Source organism: Salvelinus fontinalis, unplaced genomic scaffold (assembly GCF_029448725.1).
Source record: "Salvelinus fontinalis isolate EN_2023a unplaced genomic scaffold, ASM2944872v1 scaffold_0081, whole genome shotgun sequence".
Lineage (NCBI taxonomy): Eukaryota > Metazoa > Chordata > Actinopteri > Salmoniformes > Salmonidae > Salvelinus > Salvelinus fontinalis.
The window spans coordinates 176,329-202,500 of NW_026600290.1; the positions used below are offsets into that span (position 1 = coordinate 176,329).

At 44.7% G+C, this 26,172-nt stretch overlaps 1 protein-coding gene across 1 annotated transcript in view; it reads right to left on the minus strand.

Annotated features, from left to right (window-relative positions):
* Positions 1-26,172, minus strand: part of LOC129842964 (protein sidekick-1-like) — a 373,259-nt gene that overhangs the window by 82,867 nt on the left and 264,220 nt on the right. The window contains exons 25-26 of the mRNA XM_055911684.1: positions 23,140-23,404; positions 19,489-19,604 (exon numbers count right to left, since the gene is read on the minus strand). Of these exons, the coding sequence (XP_055767659.1) occupies positions 19,489-19,604; positions 23,140-23,404 (381 nt within the window). The remainder of the gene's footprint in view (positions 1-19,488; positions 19,605-23,139; positions 23,405-26,172) is intronic.

Below are 26,172 nucleotides of genomic sequence, written 5' to 3' on the forward strand. Positions count from 1 at the left end.
CTATAACCCAGACTATAACCCAGACAGACTATAACCCAGACAGACTATAACCCAGACAGACTATAACCCAGACTATAACCCAGACAGACTATAACCCAGACAGACTATAACCCAGACAGACTATAACCCAGACTATAACCCAGACAGACTATAACCAGACAGACTATAACCCAGACTATAACCCAGACAGACTATAACCAGACAGACTATAACCCAGACTATAACCCAGACAGACTATAACCCAGACAGACTATAACCCAGACAGACTATAACTCAGACAGACTATAACCCAGACAGACTATAACCCAGACAGACTATAACCAGACAGACTATAACCCAGACAGACTATAACCCAGACAGACTATAACTCAGACAGACTATAACTCAGACTATAACCGAAACATACTATAACCCAGACAGACTATAACTCAGACAGACTATAACACAGACTACGACCCAGACAGACTACAACCCAGACAGACTATAACTCAGACAGACTATAACCCAGACTATAACTCAGAAAGACTATAACTCAGACAGACTATAACTCAGACAGACTATAACCCAGACTATAACTCAGACTATAAACCAGACAGACTATAACCCAGACAGACTATAACCCTATTATAGTCTGTCTGGGTTATACCAGACAGACTATAACTCAGACTATTACTTAGACAGACTATAACCCAGACAGACTATAACTCAGACTATAACCCAGACAGACTATAACCCAGACTATAACCCAGACAGACTATAACTCAGACAGACTATAACCCAGACTATAACTCAGACAGACTATAACCCAGACAGACTATAACCCAGACAGACTATAACCCAGACTATAACCCAGACAGACTATAACCCAGTGTAACGATTCTCTAAATCCTCCTCCTCCTCAGACGAGGAGAGGAGAGAGGGATCTGAAGACCAATGTGCAGCGAGGTATGATGACATGATTTATTTAAGACACGACAAAACAACAAACACGACGTAGACAGAAAACGAACTATACTTGAATAAACTACAAAACAAATAAACGATGAAAACAGACCTGGACACGAACTTACATATAACTTGAAGAACGCACGAACAGGTACACGACTACAAACAAACGCTACAGTCCCGTGTGGCACGAACATACATACAGACACAGGAGACAACCACCCACAAACAAACAGTGTGAAAACACCTACCTTAATATGGCTCTCAATCAGAGGAAATGAAAACCACCTGCCTCTAATTGAGAGCCATATCAGGTCACCCTTAAACCAACATAGAAACAGAAAACATAGACTGCCCACCCAAACTCACGTCCTGACCAGCTAACACATACACCAACTAACAGAAAACAGGTCAGGACCGTGACATAACCCCCCCCTCAAGGTGCGTACTCCGAACGCACCACCAAAAGTCTAGGGGAGGGTCTGGGTGGGCATCTGACCACGGTGGTGGCTCCGGCTCCGGACGCTGTCCCAATCCCACCATAATAAATCCCCGCTTCTGTGTCTTCCTCAAGGTGGCGACCCTCGCCACCGACCTTGGACTGGGAACCCTAGACATGGGTCCCGCTGGATTTAGGGGCCGCCCCGGACTGAGGGACGGCAGCTCCGGACTGAGGGACAACACCGGACTGGCTGGCGGATCCTGGCTGGCTGGCTCTGGCGGATCCTGGCTGGATGACGGCTCTGGCTGGTCATGGCTCGCTGACGGCTCTGGCTGGTCATGGCTCGCTGACGGCTCTGAAGGCTGGTCCTGGCTGGACGGCTCTGAAGGCTGGTCCTGGCTGGACGGCTCTGAAGGCTGGTCCTGGCTGGACGGCTCTGAAGGCTGATCCGGTCTGGCGGAAGGCTCTGGCTGATCCGGTCTGGCGGAAGGCTCTGGCTGATCCGGTCTGGCGGAAGGCTCTGGCTGATCCGGTCTGGCGGAAGGCTCTGGCTGATCCGGTCTGGCGGAAGGCTCTGGCGGCTCCTGTCTGGCGGGCGGCTCTGTAGGCTCCTGGCAGACGGGCGGCTTTGCAGGCTCATGGCAGACGGGCGGCTTTGCAGGCTCATGGCAGACGGGCAGCTTTGCAGGCTCATGGCAGACGGGCAGCTTTGCAGGCTCATGGCAGACGGGCAGCTTTGCAGGCTCATGGCAGACGGGCAGTTCAGGCGCCGCTGGGCAGACGGGCAGTTCAGGCGCCGCTGGGCAGACGGGCACACCTGTAGGGAGGAGACGGAGAGACAGCCTGGTGCGTGGGGCTGCCACAGGACCCACCAGACTGGAGAGACCTACAGGAGGCTTGATGTTAAAAGGCACCTGAAGGACCGGGCTGTGGGGGAGCACTGGAGCTCTGGTGCGCAGCCTTGGCACCACTCCCCCAGGCTGGCATACTACTCCAGCCCGTACCCTCCAGAGTGCAGGCACAGGTTGAACCGGGCTGTGGATGAGCACTGGAGATCTAGTGCCTACTACGCGCACTTCTCCCTTAGGCTCCACTCCCACATTTGCCCGGTACGAGCGGAGCGTAGGCATAGGACGCACTGCACCCTCCCAGCGCCCCGGAGACACAGCACGCAGAGCCGGCGCAGGATACCCTGGACCGAAACTGCGTACCGGAGACCAGACGCGCTGAGCAGGCACAATACGCCCCGGCTGGATGCCCACACTCACTTGACACTTTCGGGGGGCTGCCCTATAGCGCACCAGGCTATGGGCACGCACTGGCGACACCGTGCGCTTAACCGCATAACACGGTGCCTGACCAGTGACGCGTTGCTTATAATAAGCACGAGGAGTGCGCTCAGGTCTGCTACCTGGCTTAGCCACACTCCTCTCTAGCCCCCCCCCAAAAAAAATTCTGGGGTTGCCTCTCGTACCTGTCCCGCTGCCGTGCTGCCTCCTCATATCGCCGCCGCTCAGCACTCGCTTCCTCCAGCTCAGCTTTGGGGCGGCGATACTCCCCAGCCTGTGCCCAGGGTCCTTCTCCATTCAAGATCTCCTCCCATGTCCATGAATCCTGGGATTTCTGCGGTTGCTTTCGCTGCCCTTTTCCCCGCTGCTTGGTTCTGGTAATTTGGTGGGTGGTTCTGTAACGATTCTCTAAATCCTCCTCCTCCTCAGACGAGGAGAGGAGAGAGGGATCTGAAGACCAATGTGCAGCGAGGTATGATGACATGATTTATTTAAGACACGACAAAACAACAAACACGACGTAGACAGAAAACGAACTATACTTGAATAAACTACAAAACAAATAAACGATGAAAACAGACCTGGACACGAACTTACATATAACTTGAAGAACGCACGAACAGGTACACGACTACAAACAAACGCTACAGTCCCGTGTGGCACGAACATACATACAGACACAGGAGACAACCACCCACAAACAAACAGTGTGAAAACACCTACCTTAATATGGCTCTCAATCAGAGGAAATGAAAACCACCTGCCTCTAATTGAGAGCCATATCAGGTCACCCTTAAACCAACATAGAAACAGAAAACATAGACTGCCCACCCAAACTCACGTCCTGACCAGCTAACACATACACCAACTAACAGAAAACAGGTCAGGACCGTGACACCCAGACTATAACCCAGACTATAACCCAGACAGACTATAACCCAGACAGACCATAACCCAGACAGACTAAAACTCAGACAGACTATAACCCAGACAGACTATAACCCAGACAGACTATAACCCAGACAGACTATAACCCAGACTATAACTCAGACAGACTATAACCCAGACAGACTATAACCCAGACAGACTATAACCCAGACAAACTATAACTCAGACAGACTATAACCCAGACAGACTTTAACTCAGACAGACTATAACCCAGACAGACTATAACCCAGACAGACTATAACTCAGACAGACTATAACCCAGACAGACTATAACTCAGACAGACTATAACTCAGACAGACTATAACCCAGACAGACTATAACCCAGACAGACTATAACCCAGACAGACAGACTATAAACCAGACAGACTATAACCCAGACAGACTATAACCCAGACAGACTATAACTCAGACAGACTATAACCCAGACAGACTATAACTCAGACAGACTATAACTCAGACAGACTATAACCCAGACAGACTATAACCCAGACAGACTATAACCCAGACAGACTATAACCCAGACAGACTATAACCCAGACAGACAGACTATAAACCAGACAGACTATAACCCAGACAGACTATAACCCAGACAGACCATAACCCAGACAGACTATAACCCAGACAGACTATAACCCAGACTATAACCCAGACAGACTATAACTCAGACAGACTATAAACCAGACAGACTATGACCCAGACAGACTATGACCCAGACAGACTATGACCCAGACAGACTATAAACCAGACAGACTATAACCCAGACAGACTATAACCCAGACTATAACCCAGACAGACTATAACTCAGACAGATTATAAACCAGACAGACTATGACCCAGACAGACTATGACCCAGACAGACTATGACCCAGACAGACTATAACTCAGACAGACTATAACCCAGACAGACTATAAACCAGACAGACTATAACCAGACAGACTATAACCCAGACAGACTATAACCCAGACTATAACCCAGACAGACTATAACCCAGACAGACTATAACCCAGACAGACTATAACCCAGACTATAACCCAGACAGACTATAACCCAGACAGACTATAACCCAGACAGACTATAACCCAGACAGACTATAACCCAGACAGACTATAACCCAGACAGACTATAACCCAGACAGACTATAACTCAGACAGACTATAACCCAGACAGACTATAAACCAGACAGACTATAACCAGACAGACTATAACCCAGACAGACTATAACCCAGACTATAACCCAGACAGACTATAACCAGACAGACTATAACCCAGACAGACTATAACCCAGACAGACTATAACCCAGACTATAACCCAGACAGACTATAACCCAGACAGACTATAACTCAGACAGACTATAAACCAGACAGACTATGACCCAGACAGACTATGACCCAGACAGACTATAAACCAGACAGACTATAACCCAGACAGACTATAACCCAGACAGACAATAACCCAGACAGACTATAACCCAGACTATAACCCAAACTGACTATAACCCAGACAGACTATAACCCAGACAGACTATAACTCAGACAGACTATAACCCAGACAGACTATAACCCAGACAGACTATAACCCAGACAGACTATAACCCAGACTATAAACCAGACAGACTATGACCCAGACAGACTATAACCCAGACAGACTATAACCCAGACAGACTTTAACCCAGACAGACTATAACTCAGAAAGACTATAACCCAGACTATAACCCAGACTATAACCCAGACAGACTAAAACTCAGACAGACTATAACCCAGACAGACTATAACCCAGACAGACTATAACCCAGACAGACTATAACCCAGACAGACTATAACTCAGACAGACTATGACCCAGACAGACTATAACCCAGACTATAACCCAGACTATAACCCAGACAGACTAAAACTCAGACAGACTATAACCCAGACAGACTATAACCCAGACAGACTATAACCCAGACAGACTATAACTCAGACAGACTATAACTCAGACAGACTATAACCCAGACTATAACCCAGACAGACTATAACCCAGACAGACTATAAACCAGACAGACTATAACCCAGACTATAAACCAGACAGACTATAACCCAGACTATAACCCAGACAGACTATAACTCAGACAGACTATAACTCAGACAGACTATAACCCAGACTATAACTCAGACAGACTATGACCCAGACAGACTATAACCCAGACTATAACTCAGACTATAACCCAGACTATAACTCAGACTATAACCCAGACAGACTATAACCCAGACTATAACCCAGACAGACTATAAACCAGACTATAACCCAGCCAGACTATAACTCAGACAGACTATAACCCAGACAGACTATAACCCAGCCAGACTATAACCCAGACAGACTATAACCCAGACAGACTATAACCCAGACTATAACCCAGACAGACTATAACCCAGACTATAACCCAGACAGACTATAAACCAGACAGACTATAACCCAGACAGACTATAACCCAGACTATAACCCAGACAGACTATAACCCAGACTATAACCCAGACAGACTATAACCCAGACTATAACCCAGCCAGACTATAACCCAGACAGACTATAACCCAGACAGACTATAACCCAGACTATAACCCAGACAGACTATAACCCAGACTATAAACCAGACAGACTATAACCCAGACTATAACCCAGACAGACTATAACCCAGACAGACTATAACCCAGACAGACTATAACCCAGACTATAACCCAGACTATAACCCAGACAGACTAAAACTCAGACAGACTATAACCCAGACAGACTATGACCCAGACAGACTATAACCCAGACAGACTATAACCCAGACTATAACCCAGACTATAACCCAGACTATAACCCAGACAGACTATGACCCAGACAGACTATAACCCAGACAGACTATAACCCAGACTATAACCCAGACAGACTATGACCCAGACAGACTATAACCCAGACAGACTATAACCCAGACTATAACCCAGACTATAACCCAGACTATAACCCAGACTATAACCCAGACTATAACCCAGACTATAAACCAGACAGACTATAACCCAGACTATAACCCAGACAGACTATGACCCAGACAGACTATAACCCAGACAGACTATAACCCAGACAGACTATAACCCAGACTATAACCCAGACTATAACCCAGACTATAACCCAGACTATAACCCAGACTATAACCCAGACTATAAACCAGACAGACTATAACCCAGACTATAACCCAGACAGACTATGACCCAGACAGACTATAACCCAGACAGACTATAACCCAGACTATAACCCAGACAGACTATGACCCAGACAGACTATAACCCAGACAGACTATAACCCAGACTATAACCCAGACTATAACCCAGACTATAACCCAGACTATAACCCAGACTATAACCCAGACTATAAACCAGACAGACTATAACCCAGACTATAACCCAGACAGACTATGACCCAGACAGACCATAACCCAGACAGACTATAACCCAGACAGACTATAACCCAGACTATAACCCAGACAGACTATAACCCAGACAGACTATAACCCAGACAGACTATAACCCAGACTATAACCCAGACAGACTATAACTCAGACAGACTATAACCCAGACTATAACCCAGACAGACTATAACTCAGACAGACTATAACCCAGACAGACTATAACCCAGACAGACTATAACCCAGACAGACTATAACCCAGACAGACTATAACCCAGACAGACTATAACGCAGACTACGACCCAGACAGACTACAACCCAGACAGACTATAACTCAGACAGACTATAACTCAGACAGACTATAACCCAGACAGACTATAACCCAGACAGACTATAACTCAGACAGACTATAAACCAGACAGACTATAACCCAGACAGACTATAACCCAGACAGACTATAACCCAGACAGACTATAACTCAGACAGACTATAAACCAGACAGACTATAACCCAGACAGACTATAACCCAGACAGACTATAACCCAGACTATAAACCAGACAGACTATAACCCAGACAGACTATAACCCAGACAGACTATAACCCAGACAGACTATAACTCAGACAGACTATAACCCAGACAGACTATAACCCAGACAGACTATAACTCAGACAGACTATAAACCAGACAGACTATAACCCAGACAGACTATAAACCAGACAGACTATAACCCAGACAGACTATAACCCAGACAGACTATAACCCAGACAGACTATAACCCAGACAGACTATAACCCAGACAGACTATAACGCAGACTACGACCCAGACAGACTACAACCCAGACAGACTATAACTCAGACAGACTATAACTCAGACAGACTATAACCCAGACAGACTATAACCCAGACAGACTATAACTCAGACAGACTATAAACCAGACAGACTATAACCCAGACAGACTATAACCCAGACAGACTATAACCCAGACAGACTATAACCCAGACAGACTATAACCCAGACAGACTATAACTCAGACAGATTATAAACCAGACAGACTATAACCCAGACAGACTATAACTCAGACAGACTATAACCAGACAGACTATAACTCAGACAGACTATAAACCAGACAGACTATAACCCAGACAGACTATAACCCAGACAGACTATGAACCAGACAGACTATAAACCAGACAGACTATAACCCAGACAGACTATAACCCAGACAGACTATAAACCAGACAGACTATAACCCAGACAGACTATGACCCAGACAGACTATAAACCAGACAGACTATAACCCAGACAGACTATGACCCAGACAGACTATAAACCAGACAGACTATAACCCAGACAGACTATAACCCAGACAGACTATAACCCAGACAGACTATAACCCAGACTATGACCCAGACAGACTATAACCCAGACAGACTATAACCAGACAGACTATAACTCAGACAGACTATAAACCAGACAGACTATGACCCAGACAGACTATGACCCAGACAGACTATAAACCAGACAGACTATAACCCAGACAGACTATAACCCAGACAGACAATAACCCAGACAGACTATAACCCAGACTATAACCCAAACTGACTATAACCCAGACAGACTATAACCCAGACTATAAACCAGACAGACTATGACCCAGACAGACTATAACCCAGACAGACTATAACCCAGACAGACTATAACCCAGACAGACTATAACTCAGACAGACTATGACCCAGACAGACTATAACCCAGACTATAACCCAGACAGACTATAACCCAGACAGACTATAACCCAGACAGACTATAACTCAGACAGACTATGACCCAGACAGACTATAACCCAGACTATAACCCAGACAGACTATAACCCAGACAGACTATGACCCAGACTATAACCCAGACAGACTATGACCCAGACTATAACCCAGACAGACTATAACCCAGACTATAACCCAGACAGACTATAACCCAGACTATAACCCAGACTATAACTCAGACAGACTATAACCCAGACAGACTATGACCCAGACTATAACCCAGACAGACTATGACCCAGACAGACTATAACCCAGACTATAACCCAGACAGACTATAACCCAGACTATAACCCAGACTATAACCCAGACAGACTATAAACCAGACAGACTATAACCCAGACTATAACCCAGACAGACTATAACCCAGACTATAACCCAGACTATAACTCAGACAGACTATAACCCAGACAGACTATGACCCAGACTATAACCCAGACAGACTATGACCCAGACTATAACCCAGACTATAACTCAGACAGACTATAACCCAGACAGACTATGACCCAGACTATAACCCAGACTATAACTCAGACAGACTATAACCCAGACAGACTATGACCCAGACTATAACCCAGACAGACTATGACCCAGACAGACTATAACCCAGACTATAACCCAGACAGACTATAACCCAGACTATAACCCAGACTATAACCCAGACAGACTATAAACCAGACAGACTATAACCCAGACTATAACCCAGACAGACTATAACCCAGACTATAACCCAGACTATAACTCAGACAGACTATAACCCAGACAGACTATGACCCAGACTATAACCCAGACAGACTATGACCCAGACAGACTATAACCCAGACTATAACCCAGACAGACTATAACCCAGACTATAACCCAGACAGACTATAACCCAGACAGACTATAACCCAGACAGACTATAACCCAGACAGACTATAACCCAGACAGACTATAAACCAGACAGACTATAACTCAGACAGACTATAACCCAGACAGACTATAACTCAGACAGACTATAACTCAGACAGACTATAACCCAGACAGACTATAACTCACAGACTATAAACCAGACAGACTATAACTCAGACAGACTATAACCCAGACAGACTATAACCCAGACAGACTATAACTCAGACAGACTATAACCCAGACAGACTATAACCCAGACAGACTATAACTCAGACAGACTATAACTCAGACAGACTATAACTCAGACAGACTATAACTCACAGACTATAACCCAGACAGACTATAACCCAGACTATAACCCAGACTATAACCCAGACAGACTATAAACCAGACAGACTATAACCCAGACAGACTATAACCCAGACAGACTATAACCCAGACAGACTATAAACCAGACAGACTATAACCCAGACAGACTATAACTCAGACAGACTATAACCCAGACAGACTATAACCCAGACAGACTATAAACCAGACAGACTATAACCCAGACAGACTATAACTCAGACAGACTATAACCCAGACAGACTATAACCCAGACTATAAACCAGACAGACTATAACCCAGACAGACTATAACCCAGACAGACTATAACTCAGACAGACTATAACCCAGACTATAACCCAGACAGACTATAAACCAGACAGACTATAACTCAGACAGACTATAACCCAGACAGACTATAACCCAGACAGACTATAAACCAGACAGACTATAACCCAGACAGACTATAACTCAGACAGACTATAAACCAGACAGACTATAACCCAGACAGACTATAACCCAGACAGACTATAAACCAGACAGACTATAACCCAGACAGACTATAACTCAGACAGACTATAACCCAGACAGACTATAACTCACAGACTATAACCCAGACAGACTATAACCCAGACAGACTATAACTCAGACAGACTATAACCCAGACAGACTATAACCCAGACAGACTATAACCCAGACAGACTATAACCCAGACAGACTATAAACCAGACAGACTATAACCCAGACTATAACCCAGATAGACTATAACTCAGACAGACTATAAACCAGACTATAACCCAGACAGACTATAACCAGACAGACTATAACTCAGACAGACTATAAACCAGACAGACTATAACTCAGACAGACTATAACCCAGACAAACTATAACCAGACAGACTATAACCCAGACAGACTATAACCCAGACTATAACCCAGACAGACTATAACCAGACAGACTATAACCCAGACAGACTATAACCCAGACAGACTATAAACCAGACAGACTATAACCCAGACAGACTATAACCCAGACAGACTATAACCCAGACAGACTATAACCCAGACAGACTATAACTCAGACAGACTATAACCCAGACTATAACCCAGACAGACTGTAACCCAGACTATAACCCAGACAGACTATAACCCAGACAGACTATAACCCAGACAGACTGTAACCCAGACTATAACCCAGACAGACTATAACCCAGACAGACTATAACCCAGACAGACTATAACCCAGACAGACTATGACCCAGACAGACTATAACCCAGACAGACTATAACCCAGACAGACTATAACCCAGACTATAACCCAGACAGACTATAACCAGACAGACTATAACCCAGACAGACTATAAACCAGACAGACTATAACCCAGACAGACTATAAACCAGACAGACTATAACCCAGACAGACTATAAACCAGACAGACTATAACCCAGACAGACTATAACCAGACAGACTATAACCCAGACAGACTATAAACCAGACAGACTATAACACAGACAGACTATAACCCAGACAGACTATAAACCAGACAGACTATAACCCAGACAGACTATAACCAGACAGACTATAACCCAGACAGACTATAAACCAGACAGACTATAACCCAGACAGACTATAACTCAGACAGACTATAACCCAGACTATAACCCAGACAGACTATAAACCAGACAGACTATAACCCAGACAGACTATAACTCAGACAGACTATAACCCAGACTATAACCCAGACAGACTATAACCCAGACAGACTATAACCCAGACAGACTATAACTCAGACAGACTATAACTCAGACAGACTATAACCCAGACTATAACCCAGACAGACTATAACCCAGACTATAACCCAGACAGACTATAACCCAGACAGACTATAACTCAGACAGACTATAACTCAGACAGACTATAACCCAGACAGACTATAACCCAGACTATAACCCAGACAGACTATAACCCAGACTATAACCCAGACAGACTATAACCCAGACAGACTATAACTCAGACAGACTATAACTCAGACAGACTATAACCCAGACAGACTATAACTCAGACAGACTATAACTCAGACAGACTATAACTCAGACAGACTATAACTCAGACAGACTATAACCCAGACAGACTATAACCCAGACAGACTATAACCCAGACAGACTATAACCCAGACAGACTATAACCCAGACTATAACCCAGACAGACTATAACTCAGACTATAACCCAGACAGACTATAACCCAGACTATAACTCAGACAGACTATAACCCAGAAAGACTATAAACCAGACTATAACCCAGACAGACTATAACTCAGACTATAACTCAGACAGACTATAACCCAGACAGACTATAACCCAGACAGACTATAACTCAGACTATAACTCAGACAGACTATAACCCAGACAGACTATAACCCAGACAGACTATAACCCAGACAAACTATAACTCAGACTATAACCCAGACAGACTATAACTCAGACTATAACTCAGACAGACTATAACCCAGACAGACTATAACCCAGACAGACTATAACCCAGACAAACTATAACTCAGACTATAACCCAGACAGACTATAACTCAGACTATAACTCAGACAGACTATAACCCAGACAAACTATAACTCAGACTATAACCCAGACAAACTATAACTCAGACTATAACCCAGACAGACTATAACCCAGACTATAAACCAGACAGACTATGACCCGGACAGACTATAACCCAGACAGACTATAAACCAGACTATAACTCAGACAGACTATAACTCAGACAGACTATAACCCAGACAGACTATAACCCAGACAGACTATAACCCAGACAGACTATAACCCAGACAGACTATAACCCAGACAGACTATAACTCAGACAGACTATAACCCAGACAGACTATAACTCAGACTATAACTCAGACAGACTATAACCCAGACAGACTATAACCCAGACAGACTATAACTCAGACAGACTATAACTCAGACAGACTATAACCCAGACAGACTATAACCCAGACAGACTATAACCCAGACAGACTATAACTCAGACAGACTATAACCCAGACAGACTATAACCCAGACAGACTATAACCCAGACTATAACTAGACAGACTATAACCCAGACAGACTATAACCCAGACAGACTATAACTCAGACAGACTATAACCCAGACTATAACTCAGACAGACTATAACTCAGACAGACTATAAACCAGACAGACTATAACCCAGACAGACTATAACCCAGACAGACTATAACCCAGACTATAACCCAGACTATAACCCAGACAGACTATAACCCAGACAGACTATAACCCAGACAGACTATAACCCAGACAGACTATAACCCAGACTATAACCCAGACAGACTATAACCCAGACAGACTATAACCCAGACTATAACCCAGACAGACTATAACCCAGACAGACTATAACCCAGACAGACTATAACTCAGACAGACTATAACTCAGACAGACTATAACTCAGACAGACTATAACCCAGACAGACTATAACCCAGACTATAACCCAGACTATAACTCAGACAGACTATAAACCAGACAGACTATAACCCAGACAGACTATAACCCAGACAGACTATAACCCAGACTATAACCCAGACTATAACCCAGACAGACTATAACCCAGACAGACTATAACCCAGACAGACTATAACCCAGACAGACTATAACCCAGACAGACTATAACCCAGACAGACTATAACCCAGACTATAACCCAGACTATAACCCAGACAGACTATAACCCAGACAGACTATAACTCAGACTATAACTCAGACTATAACCCAGACAGACTATAACCCAGACAGACTATAACCCAGACAGACTATAACCCAGACAGACTATAACCCAGACAGACTATAACCCAGACTATAACCCAGACTATAACCCAGACAGACTATAACCCAGACAGACTATAACTCAGACTATAACTCAGACTATAACCCAGACAGACTATAACCCAGACAGACTATAACCCAGACAGACTATAACCCAGACAGACTATAACCCAGACTATAACCCAGACTATAACCCAGACAGACTATAACTCAGACAGACTATAACTCAGACTATAACCCAGACAGACTATAACTCAGACTATAACCCAGACAGACTATAACTCAGACTATAACCCAGACAGACTATAACTCAGACTATAACCCAGACAGACTATAACTCAGACTATAACTCAGACAGACTATAACCCAGACAGACTATAAACCAGACTATAACCCAGACAGACTATAACTCAGACTATAACTCAGACAGACTATAACCCAGACAGACTATAAACCAGACTATAACTCAGACAGACTATAACTCAGACAGACTATAACCCAGACTATAACCCAGACAGACTATAACCCAGACTATAACCCAGACAGACTATAACCCAGACTATAACCCAGACAGACTATAACCCAGACAGACTATAACCCAGACAGACTATAACCCAGACTATAACCCAGACAGACTATAACCCAGACAGACTATAACCCAGACTATAACCCAGACAGACTATAAACCAGACAGACTATAACCCAGACAGACTATAACCCAGACAGACCATAACCCAGACTATAACCCAGACAGACTATAACCCAGACAGACTATAACCCAGACAGACTATAACCCAGACAGACCATAACCCAGACTATAACCCAGACAGACTATAACTCAGACTATAACTCAGACTATAACTCAGACAGACTATAACCCAGACAGACTATAACCCAGACAGACTATAACCCAGACTATAACTCAGACTATAACTCAGACAGACTATAACCCAGACAGACTATAACCCAGACAGACTATAACCCAGACAGACTATAACCCAGACTATAACTCAGACTATAACTCAGACAGACTATAACCCAGACAGACTATAACTCAGACAGACTATAACCCAGACTATAACTCAGACTATAACTCAGACAGACTATAACCCAGACAGACTATAACCCAGACAGACTATAACCCAGACAGACTATAAACCAGACAGACTATAACCCAGACAGACTATAACTCAGACTATAACTCAGACAGACTATAACCCAGACAGACTATAACTCAGACAGACTATAACCCAGACAGACTATAAACCAGACTATAACCCAGACAGACTATAACCCAGACAGACTATAAACCAGACTATAACCCAGACAGACTATAACCCAGACAGACTATAACCCAGACTATAACCCAGACAGACTATAAACCAGACAGACTATAACCCAGACAGACTATAACCCAGACAGACCATAACCCAGACTATAACCCAGACAGACTATAACCCAGACAGACCATAACCCAGACAGACTATAACCCAGACAGACTATAAACCAGACAGACTATAAAGCAGAGATAAAAGGCAACGTATCCTGAATGTCTTCAGCATTAAACATGAAATATGTTGCTGGGAGGAAGAGAACTCAACACACACACCAAACGCACACACACCCACACACACCCCCACACACACCCCCACACACAGCTCCACACACACACACACACACACACACACACACACACCCCCACACACACCTCCACACACACACACACACACACACACACACACACACACACACACACACACACACACACACACACACACACACACACACACACACACACACACACACACACACACACACACACACATGGGCGGACGCACGTATGCACACACACACTTTCTCTCTCAGCATTTTTAAAAAGCAGTAATTATCACTGTGGGAAAACAAAGTGCTCGATTACAGGATGTTACATCATAGTGGCCTGGTAGGGGCTTCCTGTGGAGAGGGTGGGAGTGTGTGAGTGAGAGAGAGAAAGAGTGGTGTGAGGGTGTGTGTGTATGTGTGTGAGAGAGAAGGTGTGAGGGTGTGTGTGTGTGTGTGTGAGAGAAGGTGTGAGGGTGTGTGTGCGTGCGTGTGTGTGTGTGTGTGTGTGTGTGTGTGTGTGTGTGTGTGTGTGTGTGTGTGTGTGTGTGCGTGCGTGCGTGCGTGCGTGCGTGCGTGCGTGCGTGTGTGTGTTTAGTCACAGAGGGGGGCTAAGTGAACTCCCTATGAACTTAAATCTCATGCCACTGGTCTGGTAACACTTCCTATTAAAAAGTGTCCTGTTCCAGAGGAGAAATTGACGTTGTTCAATAGTTTGGAATGATTCCTTTTAGATGGATAACACCAGGTTGGGAATGATTCCTTTTAGATGGATAACACCGGGTTTGGAATGATTCAGATGGATAACACCAGGTTTGGAATGATTCCTTTTAGATGGATAACACCAGGTTTGGAATGATTCCTTTTAAATGGATAACACCAGGTTGGGAATGATTCCTTTTAGATGGATAACACCAGGTTGGGAATGATTCCTTTTCGACGGATAACACCAGGTTTGGAATGATTCATTTTAGATGGTTAACACCAGGTTTGGAATGATTCCTTTTCGATGGATAACACCAGGTTTGGAATGATTCCTTTTCGATGGATAACACCAGGTTTGGAATGATTTCTTTTAGATGGATAACACCAGGTTTGGAATGATTCCTTTTAGATGGATAACACCAGGTTTGGAATGATTCCTTTTAGATGGATAACACCAGGTTTGGAAGGATTTCTTTTAGATGGATAACACCAGGTTTGGAATGATTCCTTTTAGATGGATAACACCAGGTTTGGAATGATTCCTTTTCGATGGATAACACCAGGTTGGGAATGATTCATTTTAGATGCATAACACCAGGTTTGGAATGATTCAGATGGATAACACCAGGTTTGGAATGATTCAGATGGATAACACCAGGTTTGGAATGATTCCTTTTAGATGGATAACACCAGGTTGGGAATGATTCCTTTTCGATGGATAACACCAGGTTTGGAATGATTCCTTTTAGATGGATAACACCAGGTTTGGAATGATTCAGATGGATAACACCAGGTTTGGAATGATTCCTTTTAGATGGATAACACCAGGTTTGGAATGATTCCTTTTAGATGGATAACACCAGGTTTGGAATGATTCCTTTTCGATGGATAACACCAGGTTTGGAATGATTCAGATGGATAACACCAGGTTTGGAATGATTCCTTTTAGATGGATAACACCAGGTTTGGAATGATTCCTTTTAGATGGATAACACCAGGTTGGGAATGATTCCTTTTCGATGGATAACACCAGGTTTGGAATGATTCCTCTTAGATGGATAACACCAGGTTTGGAATGATTCAGATGGATAACACCAGGTTTGGAATGATTCCTTTTAGATGGATAACACCAGGTTGGGAATGATTCCTTTTCGATGGATAACACCAGGTTTGGAATGATTCCTTTTAGATGGATAACACCAGGTTTGGAATTATTCCTTTTACATGGATAACACCAGGTTTGGAATGATTCCTTTTAGATGGATAACACCAGGTTTGGAATGATTCCTTTTAGATGGATAACACCAGGTTTGGAATGATTCCTTTTAGATGGATAACACCAGGTTTGGGTCTTTTCCATTCCTGTCAGTTCAGAAAGAAATTCAAAATGTTTCTCCTTGAAAAACATTGAAGTGAACTGGAATTTCAGCCTACTTCCTGAACTGACTGGAATTTCAGTGTACTTCCTGAATTGACAGGAATTTCAATGTACTTCCTGAACTGACTGGAATTTCAGCCTACTTCCTGAATTGACAGGAATTTCAGTGTACTTCCTGAACTGACTGGAATTTTAGTGTACTTCCTGAACTGACTGGAATTTAAATTGAACCTTATATCTCTATCCTACAAATGTAAAGATGATTTCTGAAAAGTATTTGATGTAAAGCACTTCTGTCTTCTGGTATGGTGGGACAGGGTAGTTCTCTGTGTCTTCTGGTATGGTGGGACAGGGTAGTTCTCTGTCTGTCTTCTGGTATGGTGGGACAGTGTAGTTCTCTCTGTGTCTTCTGGTATGATGGGACAGGGTAGTTCTCTGTGTGTCTTCTGGTATGATGGGACAGGGTAGTTCTCTGTGTCTTCTGGTATGGTGGGACAGGGTAGTTCTCTGTCTGTCTTCTGGTATGGTGGGACAGGGTAGTTCTCTCTGTGTCTTCTGGTATGATGGGACAGGGTAGTTCTCTGTCTGTCTTCTGGTATGATGGGACAGGGTAGTTCTCTGTGTCTTCTGGTATGGTGGGACAGGGTTGTTCTCTGTGTCTTCTGGTATGGTGGGACAGGGTAGTTCTCTGTGTCTTCTGGTATGGTGGGACAGGGTAGTTCTCTGTGTCTTCTGGTATGATGGAACAGGGAAGTTCTCTGTGTCTTCTGGTATGATGGGACAGGGTGGTTCTCTGTCTGTCTTCTGGTATGGTGGGACAGGGTAGTTCTCTGTGTCTTCTGGTATGGTGGGACAGGGTAGTTCTCTGTGTCTTCTGGTATGATGGAACAGGGAAGTTCTCTGTGTCTTCTGGTATGATGGGACAGGGTAGTTCTCTGTGTCTTCTGGTATGATGGGACAGGGTAGTTCTCTGTGTCTTCTGGTATGGTGGGACAGGGTAGTTCTCTGTGTCTTCTGGTATGATGGAACAGGGTAGTTCTCTGTGTCTTCTGGTATGATGGGACAGGGTGGTTCTCTGTGTCTTCTGGTATGGTGGGACAGGGTAGTTCTCTGTCTGTCTTCTGGTATGATGGGACAGGGTAGTTCTCTCTGTCTCCTGGTATGATGGGACAGGGTAGTTCTCTGTCTGTCTTCTGGTATGATGGGACAGGGTAGTTCTCTCTGTCTCCTGGTATGATGGGACAGGATATTTCTCTGTGTGTCTTCTGGTATGATGGAACAGGGTAGTTCTCTGTGTCTTCTGGTATGGTAGGACAGGGTAGTTCTCTGTCTGTCTTCTGGTATGATGGGACAGGGTAGTTCTCTCTGTCTCCTGGTATGATGGGACAGGGTAGTTCTCTGTCTGTCTTCTGGTATGATGGGACAGGGTAGTTCTCTGTGTCTTCTGGTTTGATGGGACAGGATATTTCTCTGTGTGTCTTCTGGTATGATGGGACAGGGTAGTTCTCTCTGTCTCCTGGTATGATGGGACAGGGTAGTTCTCTGTCTGTCTTCTGGTATGATGGGACAGGGTAGTTCTCTCTGTCTTCTGGTATGGTGGGACAGGGTAGTTCTCTGTCTGTCTTCTGGTATGATGGGACAGGGTAGTTCTCTCTGTCTTCTGGTATGATGGGACAGGGTAGTTCTCTGTGTCTTCTGGTATGGTGGGACAGGGTAGTTCTTTGGGGTGCTATGGCATATATTGTGTAACCAAGGATTGTGTGTGTATGTGTGTGTTTGTGTGTGTGTGTGTGTGTGTGTGTGTGTGTGTGTGTGTGTGTGTGTGTGTGTGTGTGTGTGTGTGTGTGTGGGTGTGTGTGTGTGTGTGCGTACCTTGTATCCTAGGATGGGTCCGTTTCTCTGCATCTCAGGAACAGGAGACCATGTGACCAAAATCCTGGTAGAACTCACCGCCTCCGCACTCACGTTCACTGGACAGCCAGACGGCACTGTAACACACACACACACACACACACACACACACACACACACACACACACACACACACACACACACACACACACACACACACACACACACACAAAAACAGAGACATATGTATTTAACTCTGTGAATCTCCCTCTCTCTACTGCTCTCTAACCCTCCTACTTTATTCATCTGTGTGTGTGTGTGTGTGTGTGTGTGTGTGTGTGTGTGTGTGTGTGTGTGTGTGTGTGTGTGTGTGTGTGTGTGTGTGTGTGTGTGTGTGTGTGTGTGTGTGTGTGTGTGTGTGTGTGTGTGTGTGTGTGAGATAACTAATGGGGAACACTTTTCTGCATCTCTCTATTTCAATTTCTGACAGAAGATTACATCTCTGTTCCTCTGACAGACAGATCTTTCTCTGTTTCTCTTTCTTCAAATAAACACCTAAATACTAGAGAGGAAAAGGAGAGAGTATCTAGAAGGAGAGAGTCTCTAGGAGAGTATCTAGAAGGAGAAAGTCTCTAGGAGAGAGTCTCTAGGAGAGAGTCTCTAGAAGGAGAGAGTCTCTAGGACAGAGTATCTAGGAGAGAGTCTCTAGAATGAGAGATTCTCTAGGACAGAGTATCTAGGAGAGAGTCTCTAGAAGGAGAGAGTATCTAGGAGAGAGTCTCTAGGAGAGAGTCTCTAAAAGGAGAGAGTATCTAGAAGGAGAGAGTCTCTAGAAGGAGAGTCTAAAGGGAGAGAGTCTCTAGAAGGAGAGAGTCTCTAGAAGGAGAGAGTCTCTAGGAGAGAGTCTCTAGAAGAAGAGAGTCTCTAGAAGGAGAGAGTCTCTAGGAGAGAGTCTCTAGAAGGAGAGTCTCTAGAAGGAGAGAGTCTCTAGGAGAGTCTCTAGAAGGAGAAAGTCTCTAGGAGAGAGTCTCTAGGAGAGAGTCTCTAGAAGGAGAGAGTCTCTAGGACAGAGTATATAGGAGAGAGACTCTAGAATGAGAGATTCTCTAGGACAGAGTATCTAGGAGAGAGTCTCTAGAAGGAGAGAGTATCTAGGAGAGAGTCTCTAGAAGGAGAGAGTATCTAGGAGAGAGTCTCTAGAAGGAGAGAGTCTCTAGAAGGAGAGAGTCTCTAGGAGAGAGTCTCTAGAAGGAGAGAGTATCTAGAAGGAGAGAGTCTCTAGAAGGAGAGTCTAAAGGGAGAGAGTCTCTAGAAGGAGAGAGTCTCTAGAAGGAGAGAGTCTCTAGGAGAGAGTCTCTAGAAGGAGAGAGTCTCTAGAAGGAGAGTCTAAAGGGAGAGAGTCTCTAGAAGGAGAGAGTCTCTAGAAGGAGAGAGTCTCTAGAAGGAGAGAGTCTCTAGAAGGAGAGAGTCTCTAGGAGAGAGTCTCTAGAAGGAGAGTCTCTAGAAGGAGAGAGTCTCTAGGAGAGTCTCTAGAAGGAGAAAGTCTCTAGGAGAGAGTCTCTAGGAGAGAGTCTCTAGAAGGAGAGAGTCTCTAGGACAGAGTATCTAGGAGAGAGTCTCTAGAATGAGAGATTCTCTAGGACAGAGTATCTAGGAGAGAGTCTCTAGAAGGAGAGAGTATCTAGGAGAGAGTCTCTAGAAGGAGAGAGTATCTAGGAGAGAGTCTCTAGAAGGAGAGAGTCTCTAGAAGGAGAGAGTCTCTAGGAGAGAGTCTCTAGAAGGAGAGAGTATCTAGAAGGAGAGAGTCTCTAGAAGGAGAGTCTAAAGGGAGAGAGTCTCTAGAAGGAGAAAGTCTCTAGAAGGAGAGAGTCTCTAGGAGAGAGTCTCTAGAAGGAGAGAGTCTCTAGAAGGAGAGTCTAAAGGGAGAGAGTCTCTAGAAGGAGAGAGTCTCTAGAAGGAGAGAGTCTCTAGGAGAGAGTCTCTAGAAGGAGAGAGTATCTAGGAGAGAGTCTCTAGGAGAGAGTCTCTAAAAGGAGAGAGTATCTAGAAGGAGAGAGTCTCTAGAAGGAGAGTCTAAAGGGAGAGAGTCTCTAGAAGGAGAGAGTCTCTAGAAGGAGAGAGTCTCTAGGAGAGAGTCTCTAGAAGGAGAGTGTCTCTAGAAGGAGAGAGTCTCTAGGAGAGAGTCTCTAGAAGGAGAGTCTCTAGAAGGAGAGAGTCTCTAGGAGAGAGCCTCTAAAAAGAGAGAGTATCTAGAAGGAGAGAGTCTCTAGAAGGAGAGTCTAAAGGGAGAGAGTCTCTAGAAGGAGAGAGTCTCTAGAAGGAGAGAGTCTCTAGGAGAGAGTCTCTAGAAGGAGAGTCTCTAGGAGAGAGTCTCTAGGAGAGAGCCTCTAAAAGGAGAGAGTATCTAGAAGGAGAGAGTCTCTAGAAGGAGAGTCTAAAGGGAGAGAGTCTCTAGAAGGAGAGAGTCTCTAGAAGGAGAGAGTCTCTAGAAGGAGAGAGTCTCTAGGAGAGAGTCTCTAGAAGGAGAGTCTCTAGAAGGAGAGTCTCTAGAAGGAGAGAGTCTCTAGGAGAGTCTCTAGAAGGAGAAAGTCTCTAGGAGAGAGTCTCTAGGAGAGAGTCTCTAGAAGGAGAGAGTCTCTAGGATAGAGTATCTAGGAGAGAGTCTCTAGAATGAGAGATTCTCTAGGACAGAGTATCTAGGAGAGAGTCTCTAGGACAGAGTATCTAGAAGGAGAGTCTCTAGAAGGAGAGAGTCTCTAGGAGAGAGTTTCTAGAAGGAGAGAGTCTCTAGGAGAGAGTATCTAGAAGGAGAGAGTCTCTAGAAGGAGAGAGTCTCTAGGAGAGAGTCTCTAGAAGGAGAGAGTCTCTAGGAGAGAGTCTCTATGAGAGAGTCTCTAGAAGGAGAGAGTCTCTAGAAGGAGAGTGTCTCTAGAAGGATAGAGTCTCTAGAAGGAGAGAGTCTCTAGAAGGAGAGAGTCTCTAGGAGAGAGTCTCTAGAAGGAGAGAGTCTCTAGAAGGAGAGTGTCTCTAGAAGGAGAGAGTCTCTAGAAGGAGAGAGTCTCTAGAAGGAGAGAGTCTCTATGAGAGAGTCTCTAGAAGGAGAGAGTCTCTATGAGAGAGTCTCTAGAAGGAGAGAGTCTCTAGAAGGAGAGTGTCTCTAGAAGGAGAGAGTCTCTAGAAGGAGAGAGTCTCTAGAAGGAGAGAGTCTCTAGGAGAGAGTCTCTAAAAGGAGAGAGTCTCTAGAAGGAGAGAGTCTCTAGGAGAGAGTCTCTATGAGAGAGTCTCTAGAAGGAGAGAGTCTCTAGAAGGAGAGATTCTCTAGAAGGAGAGTCTCTAGGAGAGAGTCTCTAGAAGGAGAGAGTATCTAGAAGGAGAGAGTCTCTAAAAGGAGAGAGTCTCTAAAAGGAGAGAGTCTCTCGAAGGAAAGAGTCTCTAGGAGAGAGTCTCTAGAAGGAGAGAGTCTCACGAAGGAGAGAGTCTCTAAAAGGAGAGAGTCTCTAGGAGAGAGTCTCTAGAAGGAGAGAGTCTCTAAAAGGAGAGAGTCTCTAGAAGGAGAGTCTCTTTTCTTTGATTGACATGAAAACTCTTCCGAGGCACCTGCTAAAGTAACCCTCATGTGAATGTAGGTGTGTGTCACGGTATGTCTGAGTGTATTAGTGTGTGTGTGTGTACCTGACTCCTTGGTGTGTGTGGTCAGTGTTGTACTCCATGGTCCGGCTCCAATGGAGTTAAATGCTTGTATCTTCAACTGGTACTCCGTCCATTCAGCCAGGCCCTCCAGCATCGTCTCGCTTTGCTGACCACTAACCCCTGACCCCTGACCTCTAACCTCCGCCACCTCCTCCAGCCTCTCCTCTCCCCGTCCGTCTGCCCGCCGGACACACACCCGGTATCCCACCGTCTCTGGACTACCATTATACTCAGAAACCGGTAACGGCTGGAGGGAGAGACAGAGAGAGAGAGAGGGAGAGAGGGAGGGAGAGACAGAGAGAGAGAGAGGGAGGGAGAGACAGAGAGAGAGAGAGAGAGAGAGAGAGGGAGGGAGGGAGAGACAGAGAGGGAGGGAGATAGAGAGAGAGAGAGAGGTGGATAGAGAGAGCTAGATGTGTGAATCGTGATAATCTAGCTAGCCAGCTAGTTAAACAGGCAAAAATTACCTCAAACTAATGTCATGGAAGGTAAATGTACATTTACCATGGGTATTTTCGTGGGTAGCTACCAATTCCTTTTGGCTAACTAACTAGCCAGTTAGCCCTAATGACTTACAGTACCCATTCACTGAACCGTCTTCCAGCCAGGACAATGGCAACAGAGACAAAACCAGATTAACACAAAGCAATTGTTTTACTTCATAACTATCAGCTAGCTATATGTGAATCATAATAATGTAGCTAACCAGATAGTTTAACAAGCAGAAATTACCTAAAACTAATATTATGCCAAATATATCTCAATTCATTAACTCTAACAGTACTAGTAGCTTGCTAATTAGCCCTAACAGTACTAATAGCTTGCCAGTTAGCCCTAACAGTACTAGTAGTTAGCCAGTTAGCCCTAACAGTACTAGTAGCTTACCAGTTAGCCCTAACAGTACTAATAGCTAGCCCTAACAGTACTAGTAGTTAGCCAGTTAGCCCTAACAGTACTAATAGCTAGCCAGTTAGCCCTAACAGTACTAGTAGCTTGCCAGTTAGCCCTAACAGTACTAATAGCTAGCCAGTTAGCCCTAACAGTACTAATAGCTAGCCAGTTAGCCCTAACAGTACTAATAGCTAGCCAGTTAGCCCTAACAGTACTAATAGCTAGCCAGTTAGCCCTAACAGTACTAATAGCTAGCCAGTTAGCCCTAACAGTACTAATAGCTAGCCAGTTAGCCCTAACAGTACTAATAGCTTGCCAGTTAGCCCTAACAGTACTAGTAGTTAGCCAGTTAGCCCTAACAGTACTAATAGCTAGCCAGTTAGCCCTAACAGTACTAATAGCTAGCCAGTTAGCCCTAACAGTACTAATAGCTAGCCAGTTAGCCCTAACAGTACTAATAGCTTGCCAGTTAGCCCTAACAGTACTAGTAGCTAGCCAGTTAGCCCTAACAGTACTAATAGCTAGCCAGTTAGCCCTAACAGTACTAGTAGCTTGCCAGTTAGCCCTAACAGTACTAATAGCTAGCCAGTTAGCCCTAACAGTACTAATAGCTAGCCAGTTAGCCCTAACAGTACTAATAGCTAGCCAGTTAGCCCTAACAGTACTAGTAGCTAGCCAGTTAGCCCTAACAGTACTAATAGCTAGCCAGTTAGCCCTAACAGTACTAGTAGCTTGCCAGTTAGCCCTAACAGTACTAATAGCTTGCCAGTTAGCCCTAACAGTACTAGTAGTTAGCCAGTTAGCCCTAACAGTACTAATAGCTTGCCAGTTAGCCCTAACAGTACTAGTAGCTAGCCAGTTAGCCCTAACAGTACTAATAGCTAGCCAGTTAGCCCTAACAGTACTAGTAGCTTGCCAGTTAGCCCTAACAGTACTAATAGCTAGCCAGTTAGCCCTAACAGTACTAATAGCTAGCCAGTTAGCCCTAACAGTACTAATAGCTAGCCAGTTAGCCCTAACAGTACTAGTAGCTAGCCAGTTAGCCCTAACAGTACTAATAGCTAGCCAGTTAGCCCTAACAGTACTAGTAGCTTGCTAATTAGCCCTAACAGTACTAGTAGCTTGCTAATTAGCCCTAACAGTACTAATAGCTTGCTAATTAGCCCTAACAGTACTAGTAGCTTACCAGTTAGCCCTAACAGTACTAGTAGTTAGCCAGTTAGCCCTAACAGTACTAGTAGCTTGCTAATTAGCCCTAACAGTACTAATAGCTTGCCAGTTAGCCCTAACAGTACTAGTAGTTAGCCAGTTAGCCCTAACAGTACTAGTAGCTTACCAGTTAGCCCTAACAGTACTAATAGCTAGCAAGTTAGCCCTAACAGTACTAGACGCTAGCCAGTTAGCCCTATTGACTTATTGTGAGCTTGCTGTCTACGGTACGTAGGCAGGTAAACATACCAAAATGAACGCAGCATGTATTTATTAAGGTGTCAAGATACAATATTGTAGTCAGGCAACATATACGATGTGAACAGGCAACATTTCATTAGGAAGTCAGAGTGTAGGATGCATTTTGAGAAACACCCATTGTCTCGCGCACACACACAGACACACAGACACACACACACACACACACACACACACACACACACAGACACACACACAGACACAGACACACACACACACACACACACACACACACACACACACACACACACACACACACACACACGCAGAGAATGAAAAAGCAATCTGCAATTTTTCTCTGCAGATCCTGGTTATTTATTTATGTCATTTATGTTATTTACAAGTTCATCTTAAAAAACAGTTACTGTTCACTCTCTCTCTCTCTCTCTCTTTCTCTCTCTCTCTCTCCTCGTGTCTTTGTGTCACCCTCCCTCCCTCCCTCCTCTATCCCTTTCTGTCCCTGTCATATCCCCCTCTCCCTCTCTTCTTCCCCCTCTTCCTCCTCTCCTCAATATTTCTGCCATCCTTCCCTCACTCACTCACTCTCTCTTTTTCTGTCACCCTACCTTCCACGCTCTCTCTCTCCCCCCCTCTCTCTCTCTCTCTGTCCCCATCTCTCTCTCCCCCCTCTCTCTGTCTCTCTCTCTCCCTCCAATG